This window comes from Pararge aegeria, chromosome 14 (assembly GCF_905163445.1).
Source record: "Pararge aegeria chromosome 14, ilParAegt1.1, whole genome shotgun sequence".
Classification (NCBI taxonomy): domain Eukaryota; kingdom Metazoa; phylum Arthropoda; class Insecta; order Lepidoptera; family Nymphalidae; genus Pararge; species Pararge aegeria.
The window spans coordinates 8,458,844-8,486,292 of record NC_053193.1 but is presented as its reverse complement, the minus strand read 5'-3'; the positions used below and the strand labels follow the sequence as shown (position 1 = coordinate 8,486,292).

Genomic DNA, 27,449 nt, shown 5'->3' with positions numbered 1-27,449 from the left:
TCAAATGTTTTAAAAACCAATTCAAACATCTGCATTGATTATGTAAAATAACAGCACATTAATTGTGTAATAATTGTATTGCAAAGTTTATTCCATTATAAAAGTTCCATTATAGATTGCTTTACAGGACGGCACCGGTGAAATAATGGCCTCTTTACGAACAAAAGTATTGGAATAGATACTTAATATGTCTTAGGTACTCGATTGTTTGCAGTGAGTCACTGTGATGTTACCCTGTCCTCAGTTCTAGGTAACTAACTAGTTTTTGTATGACATATCACTTAATAAGTTTAAAGACGCGCAGAAAATATTGCGCTTCAGCTGTGTGTGCTTCAAATGTGCTAAGTACTCGTATCTAGATAAGTAACTCATGTTAATATAAGAATTATTGAAAAAGGATGGATAGTAATAATACTTATGTGTATATTACTTTTTTATAAATTTTTAGTAGTGTTTTTTATTTAATTTTTAAGCATTGTTAAGAATTAAAAAAAAATGAAAGAGAATAAATGATGGAATCTTATGTACCTATAGTATCATTTGCTTAATGGTTTCTGCAATACAAAAAGTATTAAAACTTTATTAGCCAGCTTTAAGCGTCTGCAAAAGTTTTAATCTCTCTTCAGAATATTAAAGCGAAAGTGCCTACATTCGGTATATGAAAAGTTTTTTAAAAAGGTATACTGTAAGTATAAAAAGCACCTTACCTTGTAAATGCCATCGACAAGTTTCGTAAGTTCCTCAGTCTCCATGATGAAAGATTGTAAGTAACAGTCACAATAGTAAAATTACACTGGATAATTCATTAGGAAAAGTTTTCACAAGAAAAACTATTTTATCACTATTGGCACAGAACTCACATTTCAATGGGTACACTAAATATATGTTTCTATTTGTCACTGTTCACTTAAAACACGATCCCATTCGGTGACATCTGTAACAAGAAAAATATTTATTAGCAAAAATAAATTTTATTGCAACTGAATCGAAAGCTCCCAAGCGCAACGTTTGGAACAAAATGTTTTTCCGTCTATATTTCGCGTCCATTTGTTTTAGCAATAACTTTTGTTTTGCGAGTTTTATATAAACTTTAATATTCAAAAACAATAACTTGTATAACAGTAAATTACAATATATTCCGTAAACAAAATTAAATAAAAGTTATTAATACTAGTATAAAAAGTAAGTACGCAATCGCACCTTCAGCCTGCAATAAGCCGACGTGCGTCCGCGAACGAGCGTTCGAGTCGAATCACTTTAAGTTGTGAACTCGTATCTCGCGAGTGTTTGGCAACGCAGTGACTGGGAATGGACCGTTGATGTCTAAACCTTTGTACTGTTAGACACCTAATTGTTTAGATTTGCTGGTATTTAGGATGGACATTTCGCCACATCTCGGGTCAACGGCACACATACACATGTTTTTTTAAAAGCGTAAATATTTTTTCGTGTTAACTATAAGTTGGTTTTAAAAGGCTTTCAATGTAGGCAATTTCATTAACACGCCTAAGTGCGTTTACTTTTTTAAACATAAATTTTTGCAACGTAATTTAAATATTTTAGTAGAACAAATAATGAATAGGACAAGGAGGTCCACTAGTATTAACGAAATCGTGAGCTGCAAGTTCGTGACGTAAAATGTTATTAAGCTCGTTACGAAATTTTGTCAATGCCAGAAGAATAATTGCTCGCATAAATGTTGGTTAGCAATTCGCGCCAAATGTTACCTACACCGAAATTATATGAATACAATAGGTTAGTGATAGTTAACATACATATTCTAACGCCCACAAATGCAACTTAGGCATTGCCGTCAGAAGGTATTCAGCGTTGGCGATGATGTTTCCTATTTCAGAGCATATGGCACGTTTCACTGTTGCTTTCTAAGTTTACGCAATTTATATTTGTTTTACTCGAACACCGTCAAAATGTCTAACAGAATGAGCGATGTTGGTGTAAAATTTACATAATTACGCAAGAGATGCACTTGTGTGATGCTAATAGTATGCATAGCCCGTTGCGACGCCTAAGTTCATTAAATACGAATAATAACTCCCACCCAATGTTTGGCAAGAATGAATTAGTTATAAACTTGTTGCTTAACTAAAGTCTCACCGCGTAAAACTCAATTTTGTCATGCAAAATTATTTATCTACGCTGTATCAAAGTTGTAAATGTAATTACTTTCCTGTACCAAGAAGATATGTAAAACTACTTATCTATTTTATGTGCTTACGAATTGTTTTGTGGAGGACTTCTTAATTCGATTATAATTTTATCGTAGGCAGTTCCAAAAGTCACTTGACGGCAAGAAAACCTTAAGCCGTTAAGATTATCACAAAACATTGACTTGTTAAGTTGGCTTTTTAAGTTTTATCACAAACTTAATTATAGTAGTGGTGCTAATCAGGTTGTTCACTAATCCTAAGACAACAGCAATAATAGTGCGTACCTATATTGTATATCTTTCAGGTGACATTGGGAAACTGATGGCACTACGCATTGATTTGATATATTACGTTCTCTAGAAATACGTATTTTAGATAGTTAAGAATCAGTTAAGTTAAGGATTTACAACCAAGCTTTGCAATTTATACGCAGATATAAATGTTATTACAAATAAATGGTTAAATAAATAAATGGAAATGGTTAAATAAATAAATGTGAAATCAGCCTAAAAGTTACTTATAAATAGAGTTATAAAATGGGAGGGATAATTTGGATCGGGTGTCTCTTCATATGCACTTTTAATAAATATGTAAAAGTCTTGTCTATTATCATGACCTTTACTATAAACAGTCATATTAATCTTTTTTTTTAATATAGTATGAGCCGTTCAAGTTTTCGCGTCACACGTAGAAAATATAAAACACATTTCCTCAGCAAATCCGTAACTTCATTTCGAACAAGAGAGATTTGCGCCGCGATCCCGCCTCTCTGCATGTGCACCCGCACGGTACGATCCTGAACGAGCTTTACACTTTCCTTACTTTTCTATCTACCCGAGGCGTAAAGAAACAAGTATGCGACTGCTTATTTGAGTTGAAACTTGTTTAGTCCGATCGAACTTCTTTTATCCGGATTTAGGGTAAGCAAACGGTAGTAATTCGGATTCTAAAGAGAGTATCTACACTATTCCAATCTATACGTTATATTTTTCAAGTAAAACTGCTTTAAAAGTTCCAAACTTTGATTGTCTTTTAGTCGGGACTATTTGATTTTCATATAAGAACTTTTAGGAAAGACAGCTTACGATTGCTTGCCAAGTCGTTGTAGGTACTTAGTGAGAGTCTGCAGTAAATGTGCAAGTCGCGACTGTGGCTGTGTTCTGCTGACGAACCTTGTTATCGTGAATGTAATATAATATGATTCACTACACATTGCAACTGAATATTCATATTCACATTCTTGCTTTGACGCTTAGGCAAATCGGATTTGTATTAAAGACACTGATGTAGCAAGATCGATACAGCTTTATTTCCGAAGGTTTGTTACCTTTGAAGTTGTGTATTGTATTCATAGAAGGGACAGATACTGTTATACCGATCTTTTTAAATGTTGGTTTCCGAATTATTTATAAGTAATTGATCCCTGTAAGCCTTTACTCAGAGATATTGTTATCAAAGCAAATGCTGCCTATTTTGGAGCTTAGACATACTAATCGGTTTCACAGTATTTTGATGGTTTTGATTTAACCAAATACCTGAAGTTCCGGTGTTTTATATTGTGTATTTAAAAAAAGGTAATTTTTTTAAGGCACATATGAAGCGTTCATATATATAATAATAAGTTACTACTAATGTTAGGGGCTGATGATAACTGCATTCTTTAACTTAAAACTAAAGCTAGGAGGGTTCCAAACGCGACCTGGTCTAAGAAGAGCCCCCAACAAACTTAGCCAGGGTTTTTTTTTTATTACCACCTCACAGTCGAATTAATATATAGCTATGAAGTTAGAGCAACTCATACCCAAGCTAAGACCCAAGACCGACAGCTTAACATACTGTCCGAGGCATTCGGAATTCAAAATCTAACTATTCGCCCCACTGGGGAATCAAACCAAGGGCCAATGCCGACAGCAAACAATGCAGTGGATTCAACTTTAGCTAGCTAACTACGAATGATGAGGCTTCCACGACGTCTTCCGTGTACCAATCGGTATACATTATCGAAAATTTCTGGTGAAAATGCATCCTATGGTGTATGTGTATCCATGGGAGCGTCATCTGTCAGCCGCACTTGCGGACTTGCCACTAATGACATTCTGATACACTCACGGGAAATATCCCATAGTGAATTCGCGTGTAATGAGTCATCCAAGTGACGGACGGGACGATGTTTCAATCATTCATCGGCCTCCGTTAAATCGATAAATCTGTCTAGTAAACCTCCCTGGCACTGTGGTGATCTGTGATGGTAAAAGTGAAAGACCATGGGTTCAATCCCTAGCGCAAGCAATTTGGGAATATTCTGGTGGGAGGCGTCAGCCGGGCTTTCACAAATACGTGCCGCCAAGCGATTTTTCATTGCGATATGTTGACGCGTAAAAATCGATAAGGGGTTTGAGTTAAACTTAACTGGCATACTTTTAACAGATGTATTACTTTCATTGCCAAGTAAGAAACTGGGAACTTAAACATGCGTTTGTTGTCTTCAAGTGTGTGAATGGGTAATGGTCCCATGAAGTAACCTATAGTGTACAGAGTTTAAATACTTTCTCGCATTAACAATCGGTTAGCTAGTAAGAACTAACTTACTTACTTGAAATATGACCCGATGATACTCTTTACATATAGTTTTTATTCGATTCTGCTCATATAAAGTATTGCAGTTTCATTTTTCTTAACATGTTTTTGGTGGAAGTTGCATACATTTAATGACAGACAAAGTTGTTACCAAACCAGCAGGGTCTCTCCTCTCAGAATTAAATGAGCTTAGCTTAACTCAAATCCTCGAATTTTCCGGCACAGTTACAAAAGTATTAGATGATCCAAGATATAAGTTATCTTTGTGACATTTTTTCAGCAGTTTAACCAAATATATGATGGTTTGTAAATCCCGTAGGATGAAAACTATCAAGCTACTCGTATCTGCACTATTGCGTCAAAATCATCAGTGGTTGAGTACAACCTAAGTAATAGGACGCTTTCGCATTTATAATACTAGTATGAAAGAATGAGTGGGTCAGTAAAGAGTATGTAGGTACGTATTAATTTTGCGCCTTTAATGTACCTACCTTGATAGACACCACAAGATACTGCGCTATACGGTGTCCAAGTTTCAGTGTGGGAACAGGCAGCTGTTATCCACGCTTGTACGAGCAGGTTTACCGCTAACAATATTTCGATACATAGGCAGAAAATTCTTCACAGTGTATAGAAACTACGCTTTGAATGAGACAAGCCAATAAACAATGAAATTTCCATAAAGTTAATTAAAATGTACGTGAAATATCACGTATGCAGATCACAAATATTTATTATTACATTTGTTAGCAGATTAAATTTGATTGTTTTTGTCACCTCAACTATCTTTCTTGAAATGAACCACATAAAGTATATATTCCATGCTGGAGTTTGACATGAAACACTTATTATGGAAAAAAACTGGCTAACGTTTCCGGGGGATTTAAAACATGCGACTTCTTTTTATATTTAAGTATATTGAATTAAGTTGTAAAACGTCTCGTTAATGGTATACGTACGCCATTGATTAAAATCCTTGTATTGGAGATCGATCTAGCAATATTAGTTATTAAATCACAATTCTAAGTGCATAAATATGCATTAAGATTTTTTGGCTATGTCCCTGGCTTGTGATTTTAAGCTGAAGGTTCTGGGTTCGATTCTCGAGGTGGCAATTTGGGAATTTTCTCTGGCGTCAGCCTCGGCTAGTTACCAGCCTACCGACAAAGCGTGCCGCTAAATGATTTAGTGTTCCGGTACGATGCCGCGTAGAAACAGATTAGGGGTATGGTTTAAATACAACTGGTTTACTGCCTAAGCCGTTACCATCTAAGACTGTATCATCACGGCTGTACCATGACTGTATCATGACTGTATCATAAGACGGCCGATTGGCGCAGTTTGTAGCGACCCTGCTTTCTGATTCAAAGACTGTGGGTTCGATTCTGACTACTGGAACAGGTTTGTGTGATGAGCATCTATGTTTTTCAGTGTCTGGGTATTTATATGTATATTCTAAGTATTTATGTATATTATTCATAAAAATATTCATCAGTCATCATAGTACCCATTACACAAGCTACGTTTATTTTGGGGCTAAATGGCGATGTGTGTATTCGTAGTAAGTCGTAGTATATTTATTTATTTTGATTTATTTATCACTTACCACCAATGGCTAACTTGTGGTGAAATAAGAATAAAGATTGTGTTGGCTTGAATTGACCTTGGGTTTTATTTATATTACTAATTTCGGTTGTAAGTAGATCAATCAATTTCTAAGCCAAAACTAGACTACATCGATACATATATAGCCAACGAATAAATGCCAAACTGTCTGGGCGGCACCCCACAAAAACTAAATTGCCTTCTGCCAAACTTTCAATGGCACACGGGTGACACAACCGTGCCACTATACAAACCACTCCATAATCCGTGCAGGGGAGGAAATCATTACGCCTCTGATTGTTGCAGTTTGCGTGTGTTGTAGCAATTGTGATACCTGTGCTTTGTTGCAATTGCGATTCATCAATTGGAATCGTTGTCAACCTCGATTCCGATTGATGAACAATAATTGCAATTAATAAAACTTCTCCGGTGGACCTTAGATGTTTTATAAATACGAAGAAATTGTTTTATGCTTGGCTGTGTAAAATTTGATTGAAGCTGTCATTCAGGTGCATCTTATATTTAAGGTTGAACTAATCATTAGTCTACCAATACGAACGTGGTGGATTACGGGCCTTAACCACTTCTCATTGTGGGAGTAAACGCGAGCCCTATAGTTGGCCAGTAATAAATAAATAAATATTCTACGACAATACACACATCGCCACATAGCCCTAAAGTAATCGTAGCTTGTGTTATGGTTACTAAGATGACTAATGAATAATTTTTATGAATAATATACATAAATACTTATGAAATACAGTTAAACACTCAGACACTGACAAAAGTATGGGTAAGTAAATTAAAAAGAAGTTTTGCTTTTAATTTTTTGTTTAACTATATTTGTAATTTCTCCTTTATTACGCAATAAAGATGTTTAAATAAATAAATAAAGAAATGGGTTTATATGATGACGATGAAGAATAACTTTTGACGATAGATTTAGATAAATAGAAAGACAGATACAGATAAGGTGCGTACGCATGAATAGATACCGTGAATATTCTTATCCATTCATCTTATTTTTAAACAGTTTCAAAATTGGGTAAGGTTATTAATAAGGTTTAATTTTATGTTTGTTACATCAGAACTCCAGCATTTATTAATTGTTATTTTTTCATATTTCCAAATCGGTTCTATAGATTTTTTATAAAATTCGGTTCCGTTGTTAGCAAAGTAATAATATTTAACTCATGAATCATCCAAATAAACAATAACTATTGCTTATTTTTTTTACGTATAAATTTGTTTATACGAATAAATTATGATTTACAATTTGCAGTACGAACTTAAAATGAAGTTGGCTTTATAATGTCTCAAAATTCAGATTTAGGTAAACAGAATATTCTTGCTCATAAATAAATTGTCAGTTCATATGTAAAATTATGGACGGATCTACCGTACATATAGAAGGAAGTTATTTATTATATAATTTGGGTTGCGTAAGTATCTTTTTTCTTTGGCTTGGCGTTCTGTGACTTGCATTAATGCATGTACCTAAGCGACCAGAGATCCCTCATGTCGATCGCGATTGGTGAATTACAATCGCACGAATCAGGTCGAAGCGTGTTAGTGACAACCCAGTTATATCTCCAAGTAATAGGTAGGTTACCACTATCGTAACTTTTGATTTTATCAAGTGAAAGTACGAATTTATATTTTCTACTTTGATTTTTTCGAATATTGAAATATTTTTGTTATGCGACTGATACTAGGTTGATAACGGAGTTACGATGTAGCCTTAGATGTTAGGAGGTTAAATTGTTACGGGTGCGCCAGTTATATCAGTCTGTGAGAGAACTTACTTAATTTTTATTAAACTCTCTATTTGTATACCACAACATTAACATATACTTAATATAATAAAAACAGAAACATAAAGAAAAAAGTAGAACACACAAGGCGGCCTTATCGCTTAATAGCGATCTCTGCCAGGCAACCTTATAAAGGAAAAAAGAAGAAGAGAATAGACTGCTGGTGGTACAAATTTATCATTGGTGGTATCATTTTTCATACAATAATATTATTATTTTTCTATGAATAATAAAAATATAGATACTACGCCAACTTCACAGTGCTGTAGACGGCGAGCAAAATAATGTGCTATATTATCGTTTTATACAAGACGTAAGGCTTTGTGGTCCTTTGTGACATTTGCCGTAATCTACGCGATTCTTAGCTATTACCTATTGCTATGACAACAAAGCCGAACATTGTGTCGCGGACTGTTCCCCTCCCCTACATTACAATACAAATCCGTTTCTTAAAGAACACAGAAGAATAAAGCTCTTTGTACTTCCTAATATAGGTACAGAATAAACTATAGTAATAGCCTATTTGCCGTGAGGCAGGGTTGTTATTATGGGTTGAGTTACGATATTATTTTTACTACGTTTTGTCTGAACTTATAGGTTAATTACATATTTATCCAATGTATCAATAGTTTAAAAACTAAACTTCCCTACACAATAATCTAGAAATCAACAAAGTGCTATATAAAGTAAGTTAAAGGGATGTTAATTCGCAGTTAGAAATGGCGATTGAGCAGAAAGTCTGGTCAGATTTATTGATTTAATATTGTTTATGATTAAATTATTAAATATCATTTTCAAAACAATTCATGTAAATGATTTAATATAGTAATTTAGGTTTCGAAATCTAAAAAAAGTCACAATATTTCGTCATGACCAACCAATATGGCGGATATGACTTTAGATGCAAATTAAACTTGAGTTGATGAATCGATTTTCGTGTTAAAAATGCCACTACATTTTACATAAATGTTGATACAATTTATATATAAAAAAAACTGTATGATATGTGTGCAGTGTTGGCATTTTTTAATATAGATGTAGTCCATAAACTTTTATATTTTGTTAAAACGATTTTTATCGCTCGTGGCGAGCTTTCAAATTAGTGTCAAGTGAATAGGCTTTTCTCACTGCAAGGACAACCACCTACTTACAATAATCTTTTAAATTGCGTTACTTAACAATTTAGTTGAAATACCGGTAATTCATTAGATCGGAGGGCAAAATAATTTACGAAAAACTTTAGATTCAGTTCGCAAATCTATGAATCAAATGTAGGTAAGTAGGTATGATTTTTTTAGTTTATCCGAAATCTTTAATAAATTTGCAGTCGGCGGATTGGCGCATTATGCAGCGCGCTTTAATAGTCCAAGGCCGTAGGTTCGATTCCTACGGCCGAAAATTGTTTGTGTGACAAACATGAATGTGTTTCAGTGTCTGGGTGTTTATATGTATATTTTAAGTAGCCATAACACAAGCTACGCTTACATTGGGGCTATATTACGCTTACTTATATAGTATAGTATCTTTGCAGATATTTTAAACGTTATCATTATTAATCTATTGCAGGCTCACTTAATACATAGCACATGTGTCCTCTCAGAATAAGACGAGTAAGGCCCTAGGCTGCCACGGTGGCCAATCGCGGATTGGTAGACTTGACACGCCTTTTTGAACATTATTGAGAACTCTCAAGCATGCAGGCTATCACCACTTATCGATTTATCTAGGAAATTAGTTATAATAGTCTCTTTATTGACGTAGTTCTAAAATAGCTACTATGATAATACAATTCATACCAATACAAGAAAGCAAAATACAAACAAGCTAGTTATTATTGCCTCTAAATTTGTAAGGAACATCAATTTCTGAGATTCATTTATTGAATAGCTACGCATTCATAACAATAACTTTTTAAAGACTAAGGCTATAATCTGCCTAATTAAACGTTTTACGTAAAATCCTCAGAACTAACAAGTCACGTTAAAAAACGAATCAGCATCTTTTTGAACATATTTTCTAACAAGTCGAGCTTTTCCAGCACACGAGACTGACTTTTCAAGAGTCTCCTTTTAAAACGTAAAGAGAAAAAGCTGAACGATCTCGCATAAGATTAATAGCATTTCCTTAAACACGAAGTCTGGCAGTGTAAGAGACGGTAATACTAACAGTATGGTAAGATTTTACAAAGTGAATGTTTGTAAAATGTAATTAGAAATTAATGAATGAATGAATGCACTTTTATTGCAAACCAAACAAAAGTTCAAGAAAAAAGAATATAATACACAGCGTATACAATTTGGCGACCTCATCGCTGCATAACGATCTCTTCCAGGCAACAAAGGCGAAAAGCATAAGTATATTAAAGAGGTAGATTGTGCATTTATACACATAGTAATTGATATTAATAAATACATTTGTTTTAATACCAATATACCGAATAGTGAACTATTTCTGGCCCTCAGATGATTGAGACAAAAAGTGTTTTTTGACAAGTCTTCCAAAGATGTTAACGAATTTTGCCTACCTGATAGCTTAAGGCTAGGCATTACAAAGCCTAACAGCTTAAATCGAATATTTTTGAAAAAAGAAAAATATTTTAGTGTATCAAATTATCTAGTAGTTCTTTTCGGTTCTTGGAAATTTTGCGGAAACCAATACCCCATAATTCAATCTTGCAAAATTTCGTCAAGGTCCGTTTAGCGAATAGCCGAAATTAAGCAACAAAAAGTAAACATACACTTTTGAATTTATATAATAATATTATTACTATAGATTGTTAGATAAGGTATATATGGAGTAATACTTTTACAAATAATGAACAGTATTGTATAAACTGCATTAACATAATTATAATTCTTAAGTAAACGGTAACCATTACTACTCATGAATTATAATATAATTAATTTCGTACCGAAATATAATATTATATTACAGAACAAGTCCATAGGTTTGGGTAGCACTTATTTATAAAATATCAGAACATAAAATTAAGTTATCTGAGCATAAAATCTATTAGAAAAAGGTACGAATGTTTATCTCTCAGACTACTATTACACGTGCAACTTTTTCGCTCTCAGTGAAGATTGGAAATTGAAATAGTATCGAAACAGCTTATTTGAATACGATTTCTATACGATACTAGTTTAATCTAATCATCTTCGCTTTTACCGATACCCAACTTACTCTTTTAATAAAATACATATATCGTGCTTCTATATGATTTTGTGCTATATATTTTAAATACAATAACAATACAACATCTTATAAATGTTGTAACAAAGCGAACAAAAACAGTGCTAATACTGCTTATGTAAATTGTTACGTAATATATTATGATAAGTTATAAAATGTTTACTTGATCGTCACTAATTTTTTTTGTCTATTAAGGAGTTTTCGACCGTGGCTTTAAAGAAAATAAAAACATTTAAATTAATAGACCCAATAAAAATTTGTGTTAAGAACAACAACCTGCTTTTTCGAATTTAGCTTGAAACCTAAGTGAAATAAATTTTCACCAAATAATAATGAAATTTCAAGTTAAATTATTACACAATTTACGATCTGGAACGTCACCGATCATAATTCAATATTTAGTAATTTTTTGAACTGAGACGACATCAACCCTCGTGATGTGATACGATTGCTCAATTGGCGAGAAATTGCGACGGGGGTAAGCTTGCGGAAAATTGGCGATATCGTTAATATTCACCCGAAACCGGTGGTTCACGTGGCGACTACAAATAACGAGAAGACAGCCTCCGTGGATTTATGCTCTGTCGTTTTAAGTGATGTATAGCCATCCTGAGTTATCGACGCATCTCAAGTAACTCCTAACGGATCCTAAACACGGTAAAAGATATCTGTATACATTTGAATGTCAGTTTTGACGGCGGAATATTTAACTCGCGCAATCTTAAACATTTAAGATTACCTATTCGATAATTCTAGTAGTCAGTGAAAGAACTCATCACTTTATGGATATATAGAAATATAATAGATAAAGATTTAGATTATAGATTAAAATGTAATCACTCGCACAGTCAACGGGCAAAATTCCATCACTCGTTTTTTTCGTACATGATAATTATACAAATGAAAATAACATATCACCTCTCAAAAATATTCAAAACGTTGGATATAGGAAAGTTGACAACCCGCAATGTTAAAATAAATCACATCGCTTCTAAATTCTTTATAAACTTGGCATGCATTGGAAATTGGATAAGTTGTTGCATAATTTACGAGTAACAAGGTAGAAAGGAAAGAATATTACGCGGGCACAATAAATAATCTATATCTTGACAAGCAAGGCGCAGGTAATTTTAAGTAGTTTTCCCTTGGCGTTAATGTTACGCCCACTACCAAAGCTCTTATGCTACGCAGCACGTAATTTTTAGAATGATTATTGTTAACTCAATTTCTATTCCTATTTGGCGATTTTAAATAAATACATCTCTATATTCAGATTATTATTTAACATTTAAGTCTATGCTTTATTTAACTGAACTGGATATTACTCACGCGGATAAAATCTATTATCATAGTTAAATAAAAACTTAAGTATTGGTTTTGATCTAAGATTAACATTAACTTGTTGTTTGAGTGTTCTTTTAAATTGTGTATCACAGAAATACCGATTTTATACCAAAATACCCATAGGCACAATAACGGTTTAATTGTTTTGTATAAATTAATTTATAAGATATCAGACAAAATGCTTTGATGAGAATGCTATAGATCATCGAGCTCCGAATCTTATGAGTAAGAGTCCTTCTCATTTTATATATGTCATAGCAACGCTCCGTAATTAATTATATACGTTTCCCCTTCACCATTTCATTAATATAACTAGCTATCCCCGCGAATTTCATTTCGCCTTAATATATTTTACATCTCAATATCTTTAAAAAGTACAATACATAAAACTCATCTTACTCCGGAACCTCTCTATAGGTCACATCAACAGTTTTACGATTAGGTATAGACAACTTGACGTGCGCTGTCAATTGTGTTTTGTTACTAATGAACGGCTAGATAATTGTTTTGATTTTAAATTAAAAAAAAATATTGTTTAATACTTATTCTCCTATTCCGGATTAAAAGGAATCAAAGAAGTCAAAAATAATGAAAATCGGTCCATCCGTTCTCACGTTATAAATGTTGTAACTAACACGACTTTGTTTTATAGATGTAGAATATAGATATATATATAAGGACTGTCGAACGGGATAAACAGTATCCTATGTCCGTCTCCTGGTTATAAGCTACCCACCCACCAATTTTCAGCCATATCGGTACAGCCGTTCTTGAGTTATAAATAGTGTAACTAACGGGACTTTCTTTTATATATATAGATTTAAGCACCTAAGTACCTAAGTAATAATTGTCAATATAAGTAAGTCAAGCGCTAAACAACACTGTATGATAATATAACAAGGTTTAACGTTTCTGCAACCAGTTCAATACTGATTGCAGGGCCTTGGTTGGGTCAGTTAAGGTATTAAGCTTATAGAATTAACAACAATTAATCAAAACATTGCAACAAAGTTAAGTTTCACGGCACGGATTGGGTGGAAACCTTTATTTGTGAGTATGGAAATTTGTGACGCAAGCATTCCGCTCATGTACAGACTCCATGTAAGCACGCACGGAAAGTACAAAAAAAATCCTCTTTCTTATACAAACTTATATTTCAAGAAAAAAATCATGCCTTTACCTATTTTACAAAACTGAGCTATATCTGGTTATTAAAAAAAAGGTGTTTTTAAATTCTTTATTTTTTGTATAAAACCTAGAAATGTACACAAAGATAGGTTTAATTTTTTTGTTAATAATAATAATTATCAGTCACTCACACTTTCTTCTGGTGGGAGGCTTTAGCTGTGGCAAGTTACCACTCTATCGATAAAGACGTGCCACCAAAAGATTTAGCGTTCCGGTACGGTTTCGCGTAGAAAACCATTAAGGGTATAGGTTTAATATAATCTTTACCCCTCACCGGTTAGCCCTCTACCAACTTAGACTGCATCATCACTTACACCTGGTGCTATAAAAAAGAAAACTCTAACTGCCTCGACGATCTAATGGTTTATATGTAAACTGCTATACCAATCTTTTGTCATCGCTCGTCAGCAGGCGTCCGACGGAAGTCTCCTTGAAGCATTGAACTGCATCTTTTTAATCCACTGTTCAAGTTTATAGGTTTTATAAGCATACGGTTCTCGGAAAAAACTCGAAGTTTTTACGGCAATACCTAGGTTCCCGTATCTTGTTACGATGATGCTCTCTCGCGAACTCTGCGTGTAGCAAAATGTAATGTGTGTATTACAAAATGTCGCTCATAATAGTAAAAGTTAAGAGCCTTTTACGTTTTTTTTTTCTGCATTACCGTGTCATGAAAATGATAACATTTTTGCGCCTTAAACAATTTTCATAATACAAAAAAGCACGTGACATAAAAATAATATCAGAATTTTAGTATTAAGCACATTCTAACATAAAATTTAAAAGTCGTATTGAACAAGGCTTTTTTCATTTAATTTATATGTTATAATATCCACTTAATTGCTACACTGATGGGATACAGCTATGTAGTATACTGAAATCCTAACGCTATGTAAAATATAGTAAGTTTGTCGTATTCCGGCAAAAATAGCATCAACAGCTGCTAATAAATTTTTTGCTTTAGAAAAAGTAGATAAAAACTCTTTCTTTCTTCCATTTTATTTGGATATGACATTTTATACGATTTAACACAAAAAATTAATGTATTGTATACAATACACTATTCAATCTTTTTTGCTTAGTTATGTCGTGCTTTAAGAAACCAAGATGTCCAAGAAGTCAAAATTATTCCCAATAGTAAAAGGTTCAAGATGCACGAAAGTAACTGAAATGTTTATAGGGCAATAGCTACTAATCAAAATTATTCTCGCACATAAATCAACAGAAAATACGCACAGCATAAAGGAATTCCTACTTCGAAATCAGTAAAAAAAAACCATAAACATTTTAAAATATTTGCGATTGGATAAAAGCCGCAAACTGGGGGTTTTATCGAATTGGCTGTAACTGAAAATAATTACGTAATCGCATGTAAAAATTACTGGTTAATGCCGTTTAAATTTACGACTTATTGCGGCGCGAAGTATATCAAAAGCGGATCAATAATATCCACCTATTTCGCTTAACGTTAAAACTAATACTAGTAAACCAATAAATGGATAACGAACTTTTTATTTTCCCGTGAGACTTTTACTACTACGATATACCTAATTTTTTATCAAAAGGACATGCTTTTTGAATATGTAAACTATCATCATCGTTATAGGCATTGTCAAGCCATTACCGGCCTCAGAATGCGCAAGCTGGCAAAGTGCGGTCACACGCCTTATAGAGAACATTAAGAAAAAATCTTAACCTTTAAAGCATGTGATAAGTAAATAATTAAAAATAAAAGTTGCGTGCCGGGCATCGAACACGCTTCTCCGACAGGTGAGGCTGAAGTCCTAACCACAAGGCTATCATTCCTTTTTCAAAACGAATGATATCTTATAGGTTAAGTAGATCTTAGATATATAGGTTTTATTTGAAGTTAACTTAATAATTTTTTACTTTTTTAAGTTGGATTATTATTCGATTGCAATAATTTAAAACAGATGTATACTTATCATGTAAAATTTTAAAACTGTATAATGTAAGAAAACAGCTATAGAATTGCTAATGGCATTTTCGTAGTGGAAACTAAGTCAATTGAGTTGTCCCCTATCCAATAGGGTATCTCACTTTCATTTATTAGCGGGGAGAATGGATGGTCGTCTACGCCTGCATTAATAGTATCGGGCTACCCTCTGTTTCCTTTTATATTGCTTAAACCCTTAGTGACGCAATACTTTTACTAACTTATGTCTCGCCTACGATATTCTCTTTATTTCCCTTTGTTACACAAATACGACTCAGTGCTTTCAGTATTTTTTTACTGTGTAAAACAAAATTATACAGTTATCGCGGTAAATCTGAATTGACTTCGGTATATTTCCGTTAACTATAAATTTTCATCGCATTCACCCAAAATACTAGATGTAAAAACATAGTTCCCGTTATGGAAATATAAGATTTGTTTTTTAATAAGTAAGTGTGTGGTACATTTCTTTTTTTTAATATTATGATGACTCTGACTTAGCAATGAAATCATGGCAAAGTGGGAAGTTTGATTGTTATCGTTAATGACAAAGAAGTAGGTACTGCTAGTGGTTTAGAGTAACAGTATAATGTCACGAAAAATCTAAGAAAGGCATATGTAACCTTTTCTCTTCAATTTTGTTTTCATATTGGACTGCTTTGCCACTTAAATAATAAAACGCTGTCTTGAAATCGAATAAAAAATAGGCAACTAGGTATATATATTCTAAGCAAAATATCACCTGTACAAAACTTTCTTTCTTTCTTTTTTTACACAATAGCCCTAACTTCCCTTAGAATTGTAAAACAGAACACACTCGGATTATCCGATTAAAATAAACAGCAGTAACACGGCAATTGGTCTGTTAACGGCCGCCCAAACTGCTGAACAATATGTTAGCAATTGAACGATCCAACAAAAACACCCTACATTTACCGCCCAAGTAAAGCAGCTTACACATCTATGCAGGCCAGTGCCAGGGGGCTTACTACCATAGCTTGAAGCAGTATTATTTTTATGTTTTGACGCTCTTTCTTCAGGATAATCGACGTAATGGTATGTTAATAAATTTGAAACTCTAAAATAGTACTGGAGCTTTATTCTCTTTGAATCCAAAACATAACAACAAATTTATTATGAGACTCAAATTTGGCACCTATATCTCAGAATAATGAAATCTTATAATTTACGTCACAAAGAGATACCACAACGTTTCGAATGTCATACAAAAATAGAGTTAGCTATTCAGAAAAATGAAAAATTAATATTCATAATAGGCTCCTGAGGCCGCAGAGTTTGGCATCACTAGTTGTATGCTCATCGTTTTGTCAGGTAAGTAATTTAATTTTTGTAAAACGTGGTAAGGTTATAAGCCTAATCTTCCCTGGATTAGGCTTATAACCTTATAACTCCCAATGAATGTGAAATCGTTTTACAAAAATTATAAGCCTATTCCAGGGAAGATTAGGCTTATAACCTTCAACTCTGAATTAATATTCTACATTTCACATTTATATAGAAGTTTACCAAAAATATGTGAGACTATCAGATTTGCTTTCTACTAAAAACAAATTAAATTCAGTTATCCCAACAAACAACTGCGCGTGAACAATTATAAAACATAAGTGCAACAGTGATAATATAAGTCAAGTTAAGAACCTCGTTATTATAAATAGATTAAAAATTGTTGATTATAAAAAATTAAGAGTAGGTATACCTTTAATATAACTTCGACTTTCTTTTAATAAGTACGTACTTTTCCATAAAAGTTAAGTTATAAGTAGGTACGTAGGTACCTGTTAAAATATTCAAGTACGTGTTGAAATTTTCAAATTTCATAAAGGAATCGGGGGCAAGTGGCAAGTCACTAAATTGTCTTTACCACACTTACTTTGTGCTACTCTGCTCAAAAGCCACCGATGTGGACCGCCCTTTAGCGTAGCGTTTATATCCATTAAGGACTCTTCCGACATAACGGGTAATCATATTCCGGGCTGACCCAGCATAAATCATGAGGGCAAAAAACGCGACTGGACTTAACCATAGCCTCAGTTTATTGTAGGCTTTATTACTGACATGCCTAAACAATAACTAATGTTGATAAACTCGTAGCTGGACCGTGAGTTGTGCTCAAATTGCACCCAAAAACTGGCAAAAAAACAACGGGTTTTATTTTTATTAAAAGTCAGAAATGTCAGGGTTTTATATTTCATGTTTATATTCTTCTTCTTCTATCACACAAATCTCTATGGCATCAGTGGGCACAGGCATATCTGTAACAGCGAGTTAAGTTCGTATACTCATTGAGAATACCGGCGCGCAAACAAATTCAGCACTCATTAAGTGGACTCGCCATGCACTCAATAGAGATATTTAACCTAAAATATTTTAATATACTCCAAGGCGTTATTTTTAAGCAATTTTTATATCACTTGCTTCAACGGTGAAGTAAAACATCGTGAAGAAACCTGCATGCCTGAAAGATCTACATAATGTTCTCAAAGGTCTGTGGAATCCACCAATAAAATCAACCAACTGGTCCAGCGCTATGGACTACGGCCTTAACCCCTTCGCATTGTTGGAGGAGATCCGTGCTCTGTAGTGAGTTGATAAGATTATCATGATGATGATGATGACAACTCCAATGCGGATCTAGTGGTTATCTAGCGTGTGACGTAGTTCTGGAGCCAATAATTTTTGGGTACTTAGTTTACTAGAATTTTTTGGTCATTGAATTCAATACGTAAAGTAGACGGTCCCAGTTATTATCACCAACATGTCATGATACATAATATTTAAAGCCTACGACCTGCATCAGAGCAGCGTTAACCCTTCCTTGTTTTATTTAATAGGCCTGAGCCCAGCAGTGGGGCGTAACAGGCTGATAATAATGATAACGATGTTAATGATAGTCACCGACGGTTTAGCGTGTTCTCTCAAACAACGCTGATGTTCATACCCCGGTCTGCCACAAAGATCCGGGAATCGAAGTCTGAGCCTCGTGGTTTGAATTCGAAAATGCTAACCAGGAAACCAATAAGGCAGTTGCCGATATTCTGCGCAGCGCTGATAAATCATTGAAAGTGGGTCAATGATCCAATAGCCTTTCTCCTATAAAACTTGTCTTCTGCTTGGACCCGCTGCCCAGCTGTTGGTAAAATCCCATTGTTGGGGACCGAGAAAATCAGGATTAGATATATGAGTTTCATAACTCTAACATCGTGAAGCAACATTATTACACTCAAGCGCTTTCAGTTTAAAATAAAGCGAACCCCATTTAGCAGCTGTTTAGACATCAAATTCCTTTAAGACTTATTGACACGTTGTTGAAGACTTATGCCGCCGAAAATATGAAAGCTAAAAGCATAGATGGGAACTCGAGGCTTATGTCTCAACAGGAAACACTGTTTACACGATAACATACTTAATGTATCCACGTGACGGTGAGAAAACACAGTGACACTAATATTTATTTATGACACACTTAATATCAAGAAAATAGTATATTACGGTTGGGGAAATTTTCATAGAGTAAGCGTCCTTACGTAGAAACTTTATCACGACTCGGTATCTACTTTTTATCATCCTCAGTATATTATTGCACCACAGCTGGAAAAATACATTCTTTCACATAAAAGAAAAATGAGAGTTTTTTGACGACGTAGCACTGCGGTGTTGTACTCGTAAGTGGGAGGAGCGTCCAAACTGCGTGTATATACGTTACATTATATAATTAAATTTATTTTAAATACTGTATTATAAATGTAACATTATGTAGTTTGCTGAATAAATTGAAATTGAGGTCGGCTAGGGCAATATAGGAATTCATCCCCATTATGTTTAGCAGTGGAAGTCTGCAGACTGAAATGATGATCGACTTTATCATGACGTCATGCAATATACAGGTCGTTAATGCATTTCAAAGTAATAAACCTGTTGCATGAAAAATTAGCTTTACGTAGAAAAATAACGGTTCTTATTTTCACCTGTGGACTCCCGTCGCTTCGCCTCTGGGCGCCGCTTTAAACCGCTTACACTTAAATAAAGTTGCTTAAGCATGAAACACACTGAATCTGGGGTGGAAGCAGACCGATAGCTAGAATTTTCAGGCTGTATGCTGCCACGTACACAGCACAGACTCCGTTTCTCGCTCACTATACAATAACTACTGTCTCTCGGTTCAACTACGCAATAGCTTCTGTGTGTTTAGTGCTTTAATTTTCACACCAGCTTGAGAGATGGAAGATATTTATTTTTATTTAAAGCACTACGAACATAAAGCTCTAGACAGGTGACAAAGAAGAAAAACATTTTTACTGGTATTTTTTATTCGACTCAAATGTCAACCTGGCTTTAACAGTACAATGATGATGTTTAATAGACCAGCCAGAAATCACGTGGGTCTGTAAAATCAAGACTGTTAGTTAATTTTTACTCCGAATGAATTACAAAAAATATTTTTACTGTATAGAGTTGTTATTAATAGTAATTTGATTATGGACAGACCCTCCCGTCGGAAGAAACCTTTACTCCAGCGATGGACTGTTGGTTACTGATTGATTGAATACCAAAATTAGTAGTTTTAAATAATCGGTTGGTACATGTTAGTTTGATACCTACGGTTTGGTTAGCACGCCATAATTTTGCGCTCTATCATCACTATTAGTTCTATCACGATTCTAATGAAGCTTTTGCTATTTTTGCCTGGATAAAAGAAAAATGAGAGTGAGAAAACTCTTTTTGCTGCACATACCCATACTTCACACATCTATTTAATTTAACTGCCCCATGAAACTTGACAACCTGGGGGGGTTGTCGAGTTTTATTGAGGCACGCCACGGCCCCCAACGAGGTGGACAGATGACATCAGGCGATTCACTGAGAGGCGCTGGAGGCAAGCGGCCAAGGACAATGGATTGTGGAACTCCCTACAAAAGACCTATGTCCAGCAGTGGACGTCAATTGGTTGAAATGATGACGATGATGATGGTACACCTCGAATGCCTTCCCCGCGAGATTGAAAAGGCATTTTCTAGGCATGCGCGCCCCAACTTAGACTGCATCATTGCATTCCCTCAGGCATAATAGTTGTCAAGCACAAGCCTATCTAGTATAAAAAAAAAACTAGACAAGCAGGAGGATATATCCATTAAATGTATGCCATCTTCCTACTCTATTTCCACATCGGTGGTAAATTCGCCAATGAGGTGTTTTACGCCCTTGACACCGCCGCTTGGTCTGACTAACCAGACACGACAGCATGTATTAATATGTGCGCACACCTTAACCATTAATACTTAAGGAAGAAACTTAGAAATATTTTTCTTATTTAACGGCGCAACGAGCTTAGATCGCAGTCTTATCATATTCCGCTAATGGACAAAAGTGGAATGGTCGAGACAGGAATAGAACTTTATAACGTGATTCTAAGACGGGATTTGAACACGTTCATGTTAATGCAATGCATGGACTGGGAATTTCCTTTTCATAATATTAAACTTGAGTACAATAGTGGCTAGAAATTCGTTTTAGTACTTACTATTTTTTTATTTATTTTTTTGAGGAAAATTTTTTACTTTATATTTTAATGTTCAGTAGTAGTAAATTTCAATGATTATTTTTATACAACTTTTTTATTGCAATTATTCAAAATACAGAGTGAATTTGTGTAGCGTGTAGTATCGTTATTTTTTTATTAACATAGTATTTGTAGTAGATATAGTAACTGAGTTATATTAATTGATATCTTCGATAGATTACTAAATGCGGTTCCAACTAATTATTTAGAAAATTAAACTAAAGTCAGACATAAATACTTGGCCTTATTTTCAAATAACTTAAAAAAGTTGGAGGTTCTTCATTGGGATGTGTTTTTTTTTGTTACTCGATTACTCCGCCAATTATAAACCGATTTTAAGTCTGAGTTCGGCAAAAAAAGGTACTTTCACTTTAGTTACTTTTTATTAGGTAATTTAAGGTCATTGTAGGTCTTGCTATATACACCTCTGACCTATTATATAGGAGGTATGTGCATGGTAGGTAAATTAGATTGATGATGATAGATTATTGACTGTTCACAGACCCAGACGTTCACGGTATATCGTGAATCCACCTTTACTATAATCCGTGCGCAGTAGACATGGATAGGTATGGTGAATGGTGCCGTGTCTAGTGTCATGTCATGGCATCATATGTAATGCTAATTTGGACGTTGTTCGTGTCCAAAACCTGTACTTATATGTACATACTTGTAACTGGTCTTAGCTAAGATTTGAAACGTTATTCGATGTTAATTTATAAGATATTGCGATAGGACATTTGTGTGTCAATTACAGTTATATATCACAAATTTACAGGTGATTATTCTAATACAGGTAAACGTAAATCAAGGTTTAACAACATAATATATAGTCAGAAAAGGTGTTTATGGCAAATAATACTTAGAATATTAAGTACCTACAAAGGCTGTAACATAACGCCTTAACAATAGTTTACTTTATCTATACCTATTTTTCTTCACATTTTAGAATTTATTTAATGGGATCTATCTTTTTTATTTCAATTTTTTTTATGTGATACCCATAAATTGCCAACGGAGTATTTAAAAATCTTGCCGGTTAATTTGGAATTGTAAATATTTTCATCTCTGTCGTTTTTATAGAATAATTATTATGATAGGTTTTTTTGATTCCAGATACAATATGTGATTAGATTAAAGGCTTGCCGTATGCTAATCAATGTGAGGCGTAGGCGTTAAGCATGTGTTTGTAGCTTTTCGGCCGAAATAAGCATGGCTGTAGTACTTAATCAAACGTGCACTTTCCCAGAAACCTCTTCATCTACTACTAGAATAATGGAATAGTTTACGAATCATTTAAACTGTCCGCACCCACTAAAGTAAATCGATGCAAAATTGGAAATGCACCGGTCTGTCGCAGATAATGCTTTTAAACCACCGCTAGTTTTGAATTCGCATTCTAACAAGCCCTACCTACGCTGCTAATCGGATCTAGGCGACGCGACGCGACGCGTAGCGTTGCATGGTCGATTACGCAGTACACACTAATTGTATCAATGCAATTGTACAATTATATACAATACAGTTCATACTAATACCGCTATTCAATATTCAGCACCGATTGGTTAATGTTTGGCCCAACTAATTAAATGCTAATACGTGTATAATTGATATTCAACGCAGTGGACATTGAATAATAAAACGTAATCTAATAGAAAAATCCTATTATAACATTAATGAGTGAATGATAAAAAGCTTGGCTTATTCTAACTCCATAGCTTTTAATTTGACTATGAGATGTTGGTAACGAAAAAATACTCGGCTTAGTTTGTTGTGGTCTCTTTTTGGACCAAGGCGCGTTTGAAGTCTCCTAGCTTTAGTTTTAAGATTATGAAGATAGTTATCACCATCACGTTACAAACATGGTATTATAAAAATATATATGAACGCTTCATAAGTGCCTGTAAGGTTAGGTACATGAATAAAACATTTTTATATATATAAAATATGAATCTTGAATTTTTTAAATATTTTAAAACGAAGATTCACTGCGTTAACACAATGATTATTGTAATATATTTAATTGCGCACTACTTAGTTATTCACGAATTTCGTTCCCACCGTATTCAAGTAGCTTAGAATAACTTTACAAAGTCCTCTTTGTTACTTAAAAAGTTTCTTCGTGATTTTTACTCGCTATGAAATTGACTTGCATTACTTGCTGCAAGGTTTTCTATCTGGCAGGTAAGCATAAGAAGTGTTTGGCTTTGCTCGCTTGCCTTCAAAAACATTGGAATAGAAGCTGCAAGGAATACATTCATACTACAATTTTAAATATTTCAGATTTAAGTTCGGTTCAACACCTTATTACTTCTTCAGAAGTCTTTTAAAAGAATATAATTTATTCCGAGTTATAAACTGATATATGTACTTTGTATGTAATTTTAAATACACATATGTTTTTGTATTTACAATATTTATCTCTTAATTGTGTGCAATAAAGAATTTATCTATCTGTGTATTTTAAATTTTTGTATCAGGTAACTCATATTAAATGAGCCAGCCATAAATGTCAACATTTGCATCATCAGAGTAACCATCAATGCAGTATTTCCCGACTTTATGTAAATTGTTAATCGGCCACTTGAAAGCACAAAATCGTATTTTTCACGGAATACCGAAGATGGACGATTTCCACAATCAGATCAAGCCATTATCGGCCCACTTCTGAGCACAATTCTCCTTCCACAGGAAGAAGTCATTAGACTGTTGTCCACCACGCTGGCCCGGTATGGATTGGTGGACTCCACACGCCTTTTGAGAACATTATGGAGGAATACTCTCAGGAATGCAGGTTTTCCTTCACCGTTGACGTTAGTAATATTTAAATTGCTTAAAACGCACATAACTTAGAAAAGTTAGAGGTTCGTGATGGGATTCGAACTGGACCCCCAAGTGAAGCCGAATTCTTAACCACTGAGCTATCACCGCTTCCCTTCCCTCACCTTCGTATGTTATTAATTACTCAAGTTATACATTATATCTTATACCACTAATAGGTAAGCAACAACTATCTTAGACTCAACTGTAAGATGAAAGCTTACTATTTGATATTCCAGTAGTAACACAAATCACTGCATAGTTCAAACGGTTGTTTGATTGATCAAATACTATCGCGTATTTCTGGTACCAATTTCCAGGAAAGCTTAGTGCAGATTTGAAACGATCTAACTAATTTTCAAAATGTAAATTTCCGTAGCTGGCTAATATTCTGAATAGCGTATAACGCAAAGTGATAATTGTATTCTTCTTACCAACTAGCTCAAGCCCACGAATTCATCCGCGTTAATTTTGTTTTTTTTTTTAATTCGTCGGGAAGATGCTTTTCCCCGCTGTAAATTGTAATCTATATCTGTCCCCAAGACGATATAGTCAGAAAAAAAGGTTATTTGCATAGATATTAATTGCTGTTTAGTAGTAGGTACATCCCTGGAGAGAGGGCTAGTTGTAACATTTTTTTCATTTTTCGATGGGGTGACTAAACATTTGAGTATTTTAATAGAAAAATTGTTTAAAATGAGGAATCATGTATTTGGAAAAATATTTCTGCAATATTTTTTCCTGAATCTATAATCAAATAGTATTTATGGCACTTTTTGTGAAAAATTTCGCTTGTTACAACTTACCCCGTTTTGGGGTAAGTTTTAACTAGTGTGGGACAAGTAGTAACTTCATATTAAAATTGTAGGTTTAATTATTTAAGGCTTGTATTATATAAAATTAACAAACTATTTGTTTGTTAATTAACAAGCCCCTGTCTTCCCTATGTCCTTACAAAGTACCAAAGTTTTATTTAAAACGTTAGGACGTAGGATAAATAAATATACTACGACAATACACACATCGCCATCTAGCCTCAAAGTAAGCGTAATCAAACATTTGCCAGTAGTAGGAATCGAATCCACGGCCTAGGGCTCGAGAAGCAAGATACATGCTTTCTATGTACCAAATTACATCAAGATCGGTGTAATGGTGAACAGAACATAGTCTATAAACAAACAAACACACAGAATTATGCATTTATAGTATTAACTAATAACTATGAACTAATCTACGATAATGTGATTTAATTTGATATGATATCGATTGTATTAGTTACTAATTACTAATGTTTGATACTGTAATTATACCGTTTACTAGACTACTGCACCAATTACGTATTCCAACTTCGAATATCATTATCAGGCTATCAAAAACTTATCATCAGCATCATCATATCAACCGATTACCGGCCCACTACAGGGTACGGGTTTCCTTCCACACCACACACTCATGGGTTAAGGCCGTAGTCCAGAACGCTGGCCCCGTGCGAATTGGTAGACTCCACACACCTTTGAGACCATTATGTAGAACTCTCTGGCATGCAGGTTTCCTCACGATGTTTTCATACACCGTTGAAGCAAGTGATATTTTAATTACTTAAAACGCACGTAACGTAGAAAAGTTGGAGGTGCGTGCTGGGATTCGAACTCTACATATCATATCATCAAACTTATGAGCTGTCGGTGTTTATAGGTTAGCTTGAGAACTTCACACATATTGAAATCATGCTCTGTACACCAGCAGTAGTTGATGGAGTTAATGAAAAAGTCCTTTATGAGACACATTTAACTTAGTTATTTTATATATATATATATATATATATATATAAAATAAAATAACATTATATATATATTTATTATACCCTAAATCAATGTATCAAATATATCTAATTGTATCTTGGTATCTATAATATATAAATATTTAGATCATAAAAGGAAGTATCCTAGTCCTATGTTAATCTAAAAGAGAAGTATTTCATGGTCTCCACGATACAGGCTACCTAGTGTGGAGACCACTAGCAATTGATTTTTGTAATCTTGTGAAAATAAAGATATTTTTTTTTTTATAGTTATTTTTGAGGTTAGTGATGTAGAAAAGGACTTAGCTAGATACATTTTGTCATAGAGTATATTATCATTAGAGATGACAGAGAGTTTACTCTATGCATATTTATATTTTCAAAATACTAATAATATAAACTAAACACATAGTCATCCATTATCAACCAGTCCACTACAGGGCATGGTTCTCCTGTTCCTCGAAATGTGAAGAGTTTAGACAAAAGCTACCACGCTACGGCTACGTGCGGATCTGCGGTAGACCTCACCCAACTATTTTTTTTTATTAATATACTACGATTATACACACATCGCCATCGTAAGCCATCGTAATCTTCTGTTAGGGACTAAGATGACTGATGAATATTTTATGAATTATGATGAATATTTTATGAATATTTATGAATACATAAAAGCTTAATTTCATAAGATTTGCAGTCATTTGTTAATAAGTTTTATAATAGAAAGGTTCATATAAAACAAAAATAGTAGCTTTCCTAGAAAAAAAACAACATTTCGTCGTATTTTGGTTAGATTTTGACGGAGTAAGTATTAATTCAATAAAAATATACGTGTTGAATTCATAATCGCCTTCATCTGAAATTCGGTTGGCAACAAACAACCTTGTCGAAAAGGGACCGACTTTTAGAACTTGTCGAACCAGCGATTTATTAAAAGGTTGAAACAAACAAACATGTGTTTTGAACAGCGTGAAGGGCGAAAAGCGAAGAGTAATGGTCTAAACGTGTAAAAATACATTCCGTATTTTTGACTGAGCTATGTGTGTGTAATAGGCAATCAATAATATAATCGAATGAATAATAGTAATAACGAAATGAACGAATGAACGAATGAAACGAATGATAGCCCAGTGAGTGAATTCGACCTTACATTCGGGGGGCCGAGTTCGAATCCCAGCACGCAACTCTAACTTTTCTAAGTTGCTTCAACGGTGAAGAAAAACATTGTGAGGAATCCTGCATTCCTGAGAGTTATACATAACGTTCTCATAGGTGTTTGGTGTCCACCAATCCGCACTCGGGCAGCATGGTGGACTACGGCCATAGCCCCTTGTCATTGTGGGAAGATACTCGTGTCCTGTAGTGTGTTGGGATGATCTGATGATGATGATGTGTGTGTAAATGC

General features: G+C 34.2%; 1 protein-coding gene across 6 annotated transcripts in view; it reads right to left on the bottom strand.

Moving 5' to 3' along the window:
* The window catches only part of LOC120629175 (brain-specific angiogenesis inhibitor 1-associated protein 2), a 311,572-nt gene that overhangs the window by 87,152 nt on the left and 196,971 nt on the right, over window positions 1-27,449 (bottom strand). For 5 of the 6 annotated variants that reach the window (XM_039898004.1, XM_039898007.1, XM_039898008.1 and 2 more), the window contains exon 4: window positions 708-934. In XM_039898004.1, the coding sequence (XP_039753938.1) occupies window positions 708-752 (45 nt within the window). In that variant the 5' untranslated portion in view covers window positions 753-934. Of the gene's footprint in view, window positions 1-707; window positions 935-1,200; window positions 1,248-27,449 lie in introns of those variants that run through there. The other variant, XM_039898006.1, reaches the window with a different exon arrangement.